This window comes from Grammomys surdaster, unplaced genomic scaffold (assembly GCF_004785775.1).
Source record: "Grammomys surdaster isolate TR1022 unplaced genomic scaffold, NIH_TR_1.0 373, whole genome shotgun sequence".
Classification (NCBI taxonomy): Eukaryota; Metazoa; Chordata; class Mammalia; order Rodentia; family Muridae; genus Grammomys; species Grammomys surdaster.
The window spans coordinates 3,559,017-3,571,902 of NW_021604792.1; the positions used below are offsets into that span (position 1 = coordinate 3,559,017).

The following is a 12,886-nucleotide window of genomic DNA, read 5'->3' on the forward strand; positions in this document are numbered from 1 at the left end:
TATGATGGTCATTCAACTCCTTCTTAAAGTCAGACATAATCAATCCCATGTTCACTTTCCCTCAAGGACCCCCCCCCAACTATCTGAGAGTAAAACCCCAATAAATTACCATGGCTAAGTAAGCCCTAAAGGATCCACTTCATCTCCAGACACTGTACCCCTTTCTTCCAGACCTGTGCCACAGTTCTTGTCTTCTAAACAAGGATTGGAGGGAAAAATGGAACAGAGATACTTGCTTAGCACCACATAGCTAACTGTTTTTTACTCAACTCTTTAAAATAATCTTTGTCTAAAAGGTGTGATCTTTATTTTAAAATTACACTGAATTCCAGGGCTTGTAAGGTCAGGTGAGGTGTGAATGATTACCAGAATTTAGCTCCAATTCATGTCTTCTGACCATCATTTCAAAGAAGAAGGACAATATTTATAATTAATGATAGATGAAACACGTTGATCAAATGTCAAAGCCCGGATGAATAAGGAAATAATGGTGTCATAAAACTGATAACTGCAGAATCCGGGAAAGGGGCACCAAAAGATCACCGAGCCCAGTTCCTCCTTGTAGGCTTGCACAGTGACAAATGGCTTTGCCTCCTGGGCTTGTGGCACAGCTACATCAAACCAGATGGCTCACCTCAGCTCTCCAAATCTCAGGTCTCTTTCCTGAAGAAAAAGTGGAGAAAACTCTGTGAACTCCTGTTTGGCAAAGAAGTCTTAGAAACCACATTGGAAGCTTGACCTGTAAGAGACAATAAATCTCTCAATTGGATGCCATACAGACTGTAGTAAAACAATTAAAAGACAAGTCCCAGGCTGAAAGGAAAGATGTGTAAAGCTACCTAACTGATAAAGAACTTATTTACAGACACATAAAGATTTTAAATTTAATATTAAGGGGGAGAAGCAACCTTTTAAATTTGTGTGTGTGTGTGTGTGTTGTATGTGCTGTGTGTGCTGTGTGTTGTATGTGCTGTATGTGTTTTGTGTATCTTGTGTATGCTGTGTGCTCTGTGTGTGCAGGTGCACACACTCATCCGTAAGTGTGTGTAACTGAAAGGTCAATGTCTTCTGCTATCATTCTTCACATGACTTTTGAAGCAAGGTCTCTTACTAAACACGGCATTTATGAATCGGCTACATCAGCTGCCCAGCAACGCCCCACGGATCCTCCCAGAACTGGGATTACAGGGATTTGCTGTGCTGGGCATGTATTGGCTACATCAGCTGCCCAGCCACGCCCCATGAATCCTCCCAGTACTGGGATAACAGGATTTTCTGCGCTGGGCTTGTTTACATGGGAGCTGGAACCTGAACCAGGACCCTATGTTTACAGAACAATCACATTACCCACTGAGTCATCTTCCCAGCACTGACATATTTGCATAAAAGCTTTATCAAACAAGATATGGAAAGCCAGAACCCATTAGAGGGAGACACTGATACATATCTACCCTCCTCAGTGCTGACCATGGTGTAAATGGGTTAGAGCAATCACAAACAGGAGCGCAACGTAAAATATCTCAGGCCTCAAAACCCATCTGTAAGTTTCTTATGCTATTACGTATACATGAATCATAAACCTCAGCTGTTCCACTCCTAGACTTTTACCTATAGAAAGCGAATGCCCATATCTGTACAAACACTTCAACATCAATGTTTGTAATGGCTGTGAGCTAGAAAAAATGTCTATCAACAGATAAGTGGATCAATAAATAATACGTGTTTATATGGCGACCCCTACTTGGTAGTAAGAAGGAATGTCCTGATGGGACAGGATGAGGGAGAGGTGAGTGGGGGGATGTGGGGAGGAGATGGAGTGGAGGGGGGTTGAGTAGGGTAAGATGGAGATGGGTGGAGGAACCAATGGGAAGGTGGATTAGAGCAGTGAGTGGGGGGATTTAGGAGGGCGCACGCACGGCAACAGTGGTTGGGAGAGAAGTTAGTAAAGTGTAGATGAGGATGTACAGGAATGCGCTGTGGATAGGGATGGAATGGTGAAGACCAGGTGAGAAACAATCAGGTGTAGCCGTAGGTAAGATAGCAGTCGAACAGGGTGGATGGAGACGCATGAGGATGGACATGGGAAGGAATGGGGCTGCATAGGACGCGGATCTAGGGTTTGGTAGACATGGGAAGTAGATACGGAAGCAAATGGGAGGTCGATGGGGAGTGGTTGCTGGTGGGTAGTGTATGAGCGTGGTGAGGAGAAGCTGTATGGATGGTGGGTCTCAGTGGATATGGATAGATGAATATGGTGCAGGTGTATAGGAAGTGCATACGAGCAGAGCAGATGTGGGGCCGTCGAAGTGAATAGGGATGGGCGGAGGATATGAAGGACTGATGGAGGTGGATCGAGGATAAATACCTTATTTTAAAAAATTGATGCAGGTGGGGGATAGGTGGATGTGGGTTTGAGGGGACAAGGTTGGTCTGGGTAAACGGATACTGCATTATGTCGATGGTGAATGGACTGTGGAGTGGGTGTGTGGTAGCGAGGTGTGGATGACAGCGTGCAGACCAGTATTGAGGGATGCGCATGCGCAAGTGGATGTAGAGGGGGAAGGGAGCGGGGTAGAGGAAGGAGGCTTGAGTGAGCCTGGTAGAGAGTAGGTAGGGGTTTGGGTGGGAGAACAGGATATGGAAAGGAGGCTGGATATCAGATGGACGGTGGAGCCGTATGTGGATAGGGGTTCTGAGGGGGGCAGATGGGGATGGTGGAGGGAGAGGCAGATGGAAGGTGAGAGGGATTGTGGATGCCGGATATCGAGGGAGGGTAAAGGCATTTGTGAAGGAGAATGATGAGTATAGAAAACATGAAGGGGAGTGGGCAAGGAGAGGTGGTTTGCTGACAGCAGTGGTAGCGGTAAGGAAGTAGTGTGAAGAGAGCATGGGTTATGTTAGAAGAGTGTCCGGGCGCTGACAGGCAGAGGGGTTAGGGAGGCTGTGGAGTAGTGAACGAGGTAATGCAGGGTTGCTGACCAGAGGTGATGGGAGGGGCGTGGACGGGAGATTGCGGAAGTGCGTGGATGGGTGTGTTTGAAGGGGCGGAAAAGGGGTGTGGATTTGTTATAAGGGTGTTTGTGGGTGTATGAAGGAAGTCTAGAGAGAACGGGGGTGTGGTTGGAGGGGGTATAGGAGAAAGTGGTAAAGGTATGTGGAGCGAAAGTGGACGGGAAGCTGGGAGGAGAGAGGGAGGGGAAATGTGAGTAGGAGAGATAGAGATAGAGATAGAGATAGAGATAGAGATAGAGATAGAGAGAGAGAGAGAGAGAGAGAGAGAGAGAGAGAGAGAGAGAGAGACTGTAGAAACGGAAGATAAAGGGAGGGAGGGTACGAAAAGACAGAGAGGGGGAGAACAGAGGAGGGAAGGAGAAGGAAGAAGGGAGGAGGGGGCAGGAAAGGAAAAGGAGATACGGAAATAGGGATGGGGGTAAATACAGGGGAGGAGTGTGAAAAGAAGAGCCAGAGATGGATGGGGAATGGGGAGGGGAGGGAGAGGGAGAGAGAGACAGAGAGAAGGGCAGAAGAGTGGGAGGAGGGGGATGGGAAGGGAGGGGGAGGAAGGAAAAGAACAATTGGATCTCATGGAAGGCATGCCATGAGGAACTCTCATGGATGACAGGTCTGCATAGATACATGTCCGAGTACAGGACAACCTGTGACTTTCACAGAGATGATAGGACTAAGCTCCCCTAACCATACACCAGAGCGAAGAGGAAGGGATTCTGCGCAGTTAACGGGAGTCACTAACCAGTGGCTTTTTGGTTAATCATGGGAGGGGGTGGATTTAGTCGTGTAAACCCTTTAAGCTCTCACTGACAAAAGAAGTATGTTAAAGTGTAATTCCATTAGAATTTGCACAACTGATGTATGAATGCTCACATAATAAAACTTCATAAGAGAGGGGGCATTTCTAATTAAATGAGTAAGTTGTATCTTATTGTATCCCATCATATCATACCTCAGCGACAGATTTTTAACTTGACACGGTAGGATTATGACATTAAATTCTAAGCCCGTGGGATCTAATGCTAAATACAGATCCGGTGAAAGGTTGAGAGGTGAGAGTATTTTTCTTCCCAGAAATCACTTGCAAACTCCAGGGTAGGTAGCTTTTCTTGATGCTTGTCATTAGGAAAGGAGGTTTTGTTCAAACCTCTCTTTTCCTTGACTTAATGTCTAACCTGGGTTTAAATAGGGTAATCCAGACTTTTCTGTGTCTTTCTGTACTTAGAGATAATGTGTTCTTAAATGATAGGCGTTTTTCAGGCTCATGAGGTGGCAGGGGGGATAGACACCTGGTTAGATACAGTCCTTGCTTTTACCTTCTTCAGTTGCTGCAGCAGAAAATGTTGAACCTACCTAGCCTGACCGTTATTCTCTAAAGCTCCTGACAAAAATAAATAAATTAATTAATTAATTAATGTATGTTGACCTGTTAAGGTAGCAGAGGAAAAAATCCACTCTGTCCCTGCATCTATTCTAAGCTGAAACAAAGACAAGGAACCCAACAGGGAGGCCCCAGGCTTGTGAAAATATGGGGAAATGCTACGTGTGGGAGACCTGTGGGAGACGAGTGATACCTAGCACCTGTTCTTAGTCTGTAAGTGAAATCACATGCCCACAACTCGACTAGAGATGTTAAAGACATAACTGGTGGGACTTTTCTTCTCTCTCTCTGTGCTCCAGGACCTCGTGGTCCATGAACCTGAATGCAGCTGTTGTCTTTCTGGGAATCGCAAGCATCCAGTACCTGGGGTCCAGGGCCGTTGTGGTCCTGCTTCCTTCTCTGTCAGTGTTCACCACCTTGGTAACCCTTTACATGAAGTACTACGATCTGATCTATCCGCCAAAGAACCGTGAGTCTCTTACCTCCTTCTTAAATCCCCTACGACACCTTTGAACTCTCAGGACTGCATGAGTCTGGAGTTACTACATCTGAGAACAGCAGAGCCTGACAATGTCTGCCTTTATCTCGCCCGTGCGTGGGGACCCCAGCTCCAGCCCTCAGACACTCACTCACTTTCACGGTTTCTCTGTCCCACTCTGGCAACCACCAATTCTTCTAGAAGTTCATTCATCTATATCATGACACACGTTTACATAGGTGATGCAATAATACACACTGCACACTATGTGAACACTTATGTCTAAATACGTTCAAAAAAATCTTCTCAGTGTTATTGTTTATAGGTAGAAACTGGTATTTATAGAGAGGAAGTGAATTACTTCATCTTAATTTAAATTTGCTTGTTTTTGCTTTGTTTTGTTAATATTTTTGTGATGACAAGTTATCTTTGATATTTTCTTTTATCAAAAGTTTATCTTACTTTTATTTTCTACATGCCAACAAGAGTTTCTCCTCCCTCCACTCCTCATAGCTCTATGGGACCTCCCCTCTCCCCCAGATCCATTCCTCTTCAGAAAAAAAGCAGGTCTCCAAGAGATATCAGCCAGATAAGACAAATCAAAATACAGTAAGGCAAGGAAAAAGTCCTCATATAGAGGCTAGACAAAGGAAGCAAATAGAAAGAAGAGCATCCCAAGACCTGGCAAAAGTGAGAGAGATATACCTGCTGGGAGGCCCACGATAACGGCACGCAAACAGCCATAAGGTATACACAGAGGGCCTGGCGCAGACCCCTGCGAGCCCTGAGTGCAGTTTCCATCTCTGTGAGCCCACGTGAGCCCTGAGTTGATTGTTCTCCCTGTGTCCTCCACCCTGTCTGAGTCCTACAATCCTTCCTCCCAGGTTCCCCATCTCTGAATCTCTGAGGGAAGGACCCGATGGAGACCTCCAGTTTAAACTGTTTCCACATAACGTCTGGCTGTCAGTCTCTGCACCAGCCCGGTCCCCTCAGTCAGTCTCTGCATCAGCCCGGTCCCCTCAATCTTTTCTGCCAGAGGAAGCTTCTCTGATGATGAGTGGATAAGGGAGCTTCTATTTGTACAGAACATCATTAGCAATCATTTCATTGTCTTCTTCCGAGTCTCTGGATTATCTAGGCTCCAATTCCCAGTCGTCTAGACCGTGTAGACAAACCAAACACTGGTTGGCCACTCCCACAAGCTCTGTGCCACCACTGCCCCAGCACATCCTGGACGCAGGACAGACTGTAGATGGAGGGTTTGAGACCTGGTTAGTGTCCACATTTCTCATTCCTGTTTTGTTTTCTGAGACAAGATCTCATTGTGTAGAGCAGTTTGGCCTTGACTTCTCTGGATATTTCACACTAACCTGAAACTCGGGATGCTCAGACCTCCAGCTCCTGAGTACTGGGGTTACAGGCATGTGCCTGCCACTAGTCCTGAATCTTAAATTTATTTATTTTTAAAGGTTTTTGAGTTACATATGATAGATGATAGATAGATAGATAGATAGATAGATAGATAGATAGATAGATAGACTCATACTTAGCGAGTGCAGTTGCCAGAAGAGGCCAGAAGAGAGCATCAGATATCAGATCCCCTTGGAGCTAGCCTTACAGACTATTGTGGAGGCTGGGAACTGAACTCGGAATCCTTGCAAAAGCAGCGAGTGTTCTATGTCATTAAACCATCTCTCACAGCTTCTGAATGTACTTTTAATGAATACATAAAAATAGAAAACATAAATATTCTTGCGGTATCATAATGTTTAAATATAGCTATGCATATATCATCTGTAATGTTTAAATTAGGTTAAACCCATATTACTTAATTATGGTTAAGAAAACACTCAAAATCTTATTCTTTTTTGAGCTTTTTAAAATACTTAAACTTGTACTGGACTGTTGTGCATACCTGTAATTCCAGGAAAGGCAGAGGAAGAAAAATCAAGAGCTCAAGGCCAGTGTCAGGTACTTATGCAAATTTGAGGCCAGACTGAGGTACATGAGACCCTGTACCCCCCCAAAAAAAGCAATTAAATAAATAAATAAATCACCCAACACACTGCTGTTCTCTATAGTCACCCTGTTTTATAATAGTACCAGAACCTCCAGACTCTCTCTAGCTATAGTTCAGTGCCTGCCGACCAGTCTTTCCCACCGTCCTGATATCAATCAACTCTCTGAAGGAACAGAACCAATGGGCTATGTTATTTACTTTAGTTAGGAAGTGTAATGTCTAGCCTTTTGTGGCCGTAGTTCCACTCACTTCTTTTACCTGCGTGTAATGTTCCCAAGAGGGAAGAAAGTCAGGTCCGTGCCCTTCTCAGATGAATCCTTATGCCACATTCCTGTGAGTTTGGCAAAACATATTTCCATACTCCTTTTGCTTCTCAAAACTCAGAATTTCTGTGTCCACTAATTCCCTCCATTACTCCTTGAAGATCATAGGAACTGACTTTCTTCTTTCTGTTTTATTTCTGGGCTTTAGTTTATGTTAGCTTCTTCTCGTTTGGGTTTTAACTTTAATATATACCTATATATATTTTTTTTTTAATTTTGTAACATGTGTTTTTGGTATCCTGTCAATAGACGGTATCTCTCCCTTTCTGATTTAATCCCTTTAAACAAATACCCTCACATTTTACATATATGATAGCATATGACAACATTTTCTTCATTTTTGCTTTATTTTAAAACTTTTTAAAGATAATAATTTATTTATTTATGTTTATTTCTTGTGCATTGGTATTTTGCCTGCATGTATGTCTGTGTAAGGGTGTCAGATCTTGGAGTTACAGACAGTTATGAGCTGCCTTGTGGGTATTGGGAATTGAACCCATGTCCTCTGAAAAACAGTCAGGGTTCTTAACCACTGAGCCATCTCTCTAACCCCAATTTTCTTCATTCTTAAGACTGGATAACACTCCAGTGTATAGAGCACATCATCACTGGGTATTTTAAGACAGTTTCTCACATAACCCAGGCTGGCTTAGAATTCACTATACAGTCAAGAATGGTCTCGAACTCCTGATCGATCCTCCATCACCCAAACACGTGGCTTACCAGCAAATTCAGATTGTGTGTGTGTGTGTGTGTGTGTGTGTGTGTGTGTGTGCTGTGTGTATGTGTATGCTGTTCGTAATTGTGATTTAGGATCCCTTATCTGAGAACAATAATGTTTTTACTTGTTTCCTGAAACTCTGGCTACATTTCTTCCTTTCTTTCTCTTTCTTTCCTTCTCTCTCTTTCTTTCTTTGTTCTTTTTTCTTTTTCTTTCTTGCTTTCTTTCTTTAAATTGCTCAAACCTAGGTCATTCCCACTGTGTTCAATACTAATGGCAACATGGGTACCTGTATCCTGTTTCTGACTTACTAAAAAGTCTTCCCTCTCCCCTAATTGATAGTTAGCTGCAGGTTTTCACATATTCTTTCATTGTGTTGTGGTGCTTTTCCACTATTCCCAGACTGTCAAGTGTTATCATTCTAGGGTTCTACATTGTATCAAAACCCTTTCTGTATCATTGCATTGACCATGCCTGTCCTTCCTTCCTTCCTTCCTTCCTTCCTTCCTTCCTCCCTCCCTCCCTCCCTCCCTCCCTCCCTCCCTCCCTTCCTTCCTTCTTTCCTTCCTTCCTCCTTCATCTTGTTATGGTGATATAATTTTTTTAAGATATCAAACCACCCTTGCATTTAGATATGAATTCCCTTTTGTTGTGGTATACAGTCCTCTTACTGTGTCCTTGAGTTTGGCTTCCTGGTATCTTGCTTAGTGTTTTTCCATCAATATTCAACAGAAATTCTAAACTGTGGTCTAGTTTTCTTGTTACACTTTTATCCATTTGGGGACACCAGGTTAACTCTGCAGCACATAGAACATTTTGACATTCTTCTTTCAAACTCTTCTATAGAGTTTGTAAAAGATTGTCATAGCTTTGCCATTAATTCTTCGTTAACTGCTTGGTAGAGTCCTCCAGGCTTGGGTTTTTTCTTTACGATAAGATTTCTGGTGTGACCACAAACTCCTCCCTAGTCAGGTTTTTCAGATTATTTATACTTTACGATTCAATTCTAATAGTTTGTATCTTTCTAAGAACTCTGTTTCTTCTCAGTTGTGCAGTCAGTTGCTACTTGGTTGCTTACAGGATCCTCTGCCTTGCCTGTGATGTCACTTGTAGTGTGGATTTCTCCTGTCTTCTACTTGGAGTTTTAGATCTGGCACATTTTTCTCTCCCAGCCTTTGATGCTACATATAAAGACGTGTCGATTTTTCTGATATTTACAGGAGCATAACATAGTTTCTCCTGTTTTTGTCTGGTTGGTAGAGTTTGGGGAGGTGGTTTAGTTTGTTGGTTTGTCTATAATTGTTCTGTTCATGGGCTCTGTTTCCTCATTATAACACCTGGCTTTAGTTTGTTCTTATTTCTTTAGATCCCTAAATCAGTACTTACTCTTTTCCTGAATCCTATGAGTTTTGCTCTGCTCTATTGGTTGCTGTGTGTCTCCAAATCCAAGTTCTTTTGGTTTCTTTTCTAACTGGATATTTAAGAGAAGCTTGATGCCAGGCAGATCTCTGTGAGTTCGAGATCAGCCTGGGCTACAAAGTAAGTTGCCAAACAACCAAGACTACACAGTGAAACCCTGTCTTGAGAGGGGCGGGGGGGGGGGAGACAGAGAGAAACAGAGAGAGAAAACAAGACAAAGAGAAACAGAGACAGACAGAGAGAGAGAAAACAAGAGAAACAGTTTTTCTACTGTGTTCTTTGCCTTTTCACCTCTGAATCACTTGGAATTATAGGAGAATAGACTTTAAGAATAGAAGCATCTTCTGTCTATAGTACTATCAAGTTATTCCAATCTCATTTGTTAGTGAGTCCCTATCTTTGACTTGGATTTGACATATCATCTTCACTGTATCTTGAAGTTTGGAATTTTCTATTGTCCCTTTGATCTGTCTTTCCGTTCACCTTGCCCAACTCTTCCTTCTTTCCCCATCTCTCCTGTTTAGCTAAGACATTAAAAGCAACCACAACTTCATGGGTGGTACTATTTACTAATGTCGCCACCGGTATCACAGCACCCTTCACTGTCACTCAGCAGATTCAAGGTCATTCACCAGTATGATGTCACTCATCACTGTGAACCACTAGAACCATCCTGTGGTGTAACCCACCAACGTCACTCACCATGGTCACAAATCAGCATCACCCAGAAGTGTCATCCTCCTGACATGGTCACTCATTAACATCACACCCATGAACTTCATCCTCCGGATGTCACTCAGCCATGTCACACGTCACTTTATGTCTACCATGAGGCTGTGTGGCAGGTGAGCATGGCAGCATTCCTGTCTTGCAAACAAGGCTCCCAAGCACCAGGTCTCTAATCCTGGTGCACCCTAAGGTCATCATTTTGAGTCTATTTGCCAACCTTTTCAGTCTGTCCTTTCATAGACATAAAAAGACTCCTGTATCTCATGACACTCAATACAGAAAAGGCTCAGGGTTTATTATTGCTCACCAGAGGGCAGAAACAAAGACCTATGAGGCTGAGATGGCTTTCTTATGACTAAAGCCCCAGAGAAATGAAAACAGAACTCGTGTGTCTCAGAGCTCTGGGGTCTGTTGACCATCACCTCATGGTACATGCTGTCTTAGAGTTTTACTGCTGTGAACAGACACCATGACCGAGGCAACTCTTATAAAAAACAACATTTAATTGGGGCTGGCTTATAGGTTCAGAGGTTCCATCCATTATCACCAAGGCAGGAAACAACATGGCAGCATCCAGGTAGGAATGGCACAGGCAGAGCTGAGAGTTCTACATCTTCATCCAAAAGAAGCCAAGAGCAGACTGTTTCCAGAAAGCTAGTAGGAAAGTTTCCAAGCCCACCCCCATTGTGACACACTTCCTCCAACAAGGCCACATCTACTCTAACTAGTCCCCTCCTTGGGCCAAGCATATTCAAACCACCACACATGCCCTCCTGGTAACCAATAAATGGAGTCCATACTCAAAAGATTAATTCTGTAGATCCCAAATACCAAACAAATACCAAGCAATGTAAAATGTAGCCTTTTGGAATCTATATTGGCATTTTCTGGGATTGCTTAATTACCAATATCAATGCTTTATGGATATGCATTTATACACAAATACACACATACACACACACACACACACAGGGGAAGGGTTATCTAGGTGCTATTTCTAGTATTGCTAGTTGCCTAAAATATACTGAGCCCTGGGTTTAACCTTCACACACTATGATAGAGAGAGGGGGAGAGAACTTTAACATGGGACACATTTACCATTTCTAAGATTTCAAATTCTGGGCCAGCCTGTTTACATGATGATACTCTGACTCAAACAAACATGGCAAACGAGTACACATATATCCAACACTTTAGTTAAACATTTTTCTGAACAATTCAGCATATGTCCATTTACTTCTCACAATCCTATCTGAAAAATATGAATAATAAAATACTTTTCCTTCAAGTCTTACAGATCCATAAAATCAACTGCAACTCTTGCCAATTTAGTGGAGCCCACAAATTTCATGTTTTATCATATGTTAAGGTGATTCTTTTTGCTTATTAATAAGAAAATAATTTCATATGCTTCAAGAACACAATTAGCTTGGAAGATACTCAGCGGCTTATTCACGGAAGCCTCTCTCCACGATGACTCCGTGAAAGTGGGTGCTTTGTTTCTTCGTTTGATGGTTTTGTTTGTGGTTTCTGCTTTGCTGGATCACCCAATGATTGTGAAGTAAAGCTCTATCTATCTTTTCCCCAGCAAAGGATATAATCCTTATTTTGGCTTCTTCCTCCCTGATGACTAAATTGGAAATCTCTCTAAGCTATAATTCAAAGCCATAGGTGACCTTAAAGAAGTGATTTTTTTTTCTATGCCACCTTTTATCTTAAGGTAACTTTTCAAATGTAGACCATGCATTCCATTATGTTTAGCTGTCAAGCACGCCCTTCATTTGCATTTCTTCCCACTGCTATAATTTTGAGAACTGGCAGGTGACCAAAGGAGAAAAAAAAATATGCCTTTACCATGGAGAGTGCAATGTAGGCGGATTTTTTTTATTATTATAATTAAGTACCATAGATATTCATGATTAGATCAAGGTCAGAGGAGCAGAACATCAGAGAGCCAAGGACTTTGAGGTACAAAGAATAGAAAAATGGCTTCCTAAAAGTTTTTTTTTTTTTTTAAATAGTAATAGCTGCAATCCTTGGGTTTTTGCAATAAAACATTTAAAACGGCTCATCTGTTTCATTTTAAAATGTGAAAGCCTGCTATGTGTGTCCTGAGCCTTTGAGCCAGAACTCTACATCTCAGCTGAATTTTCGTTCTAGACCCATGTGTGTGTGTGCGTGTGTGTGTGTGTGTGTGTGTGTGTGTGTGAAAAATAATCTGAGAATTGTAATACCAGTGGAATTTTCTTTAAAGTCTGACTCTCCATGGCACACTATTATTTGGAGGGTAGATGTGAGCTTTCCCTTAAGCCTAATGGATTTGTCTATAACGACTATATAGCAGGTATGGGTAGGTGATTTCAACAGGGGGTGCTACAGTGATGGGGTTAGCCACCATGCCCCTGGCAGACACACTGTCTCACAGCTTCTCCATCAGAATGGCCTGTTAAGGCTGCCCAGCCTGTCAGTTTAGGGTTCTGTCAAGCTGTGTTCCTTCCCTCTCACACCTACAGTGTACCATGTCTTATATCTACAGCATAACCCTGTTTCTCTCTTCCAGTATCCCCAGGCCCGTGACATGAGTGGTACCCATAGGCCTCTCCCCCAGCCTTAAAAAGCACATTGTTACTTTCCATTTAACTTTTGGACTTAGTTATCCAGTGTTGTCTCAAATGTGACCCCAACTCAACTCCTAGTTCACCGAGCTACAAATGTACCTCTCCCTTCTGTTCTATCTCTCTGTCTCTCTGTCTCTGTGCCTCTCTCTCTCTCTCTCTCTCTCTCTCTCTCTCTCTCTCTCTCTCTC

The 12,886-nt window shown here is 42.9% G+C and overlaps 1 protein-coding gene across 1 annotated transcript in view; it reads left to right on the forward strand.

Moving 5' to 3' along the window:
• The window catches only part of Slc15a5 (solute carrier family 15 member 5), an 81,731-nt gene that overhangs the window by 13,491 nt on the left and 55,354 nt on the right, over window positions 1-12,886 (forward strand). The window contains exon 3 of the mRNA XM_028780903.1: window positions 4,690-4,859. Within this exon, the coding sequence (XP_028636736.1) occupies window positions 4,690-4,859 (170 nt within the window). The remainder of the gene's footprint in view (window positions 1-4,689; window positions 4,860-12,886) is intronic.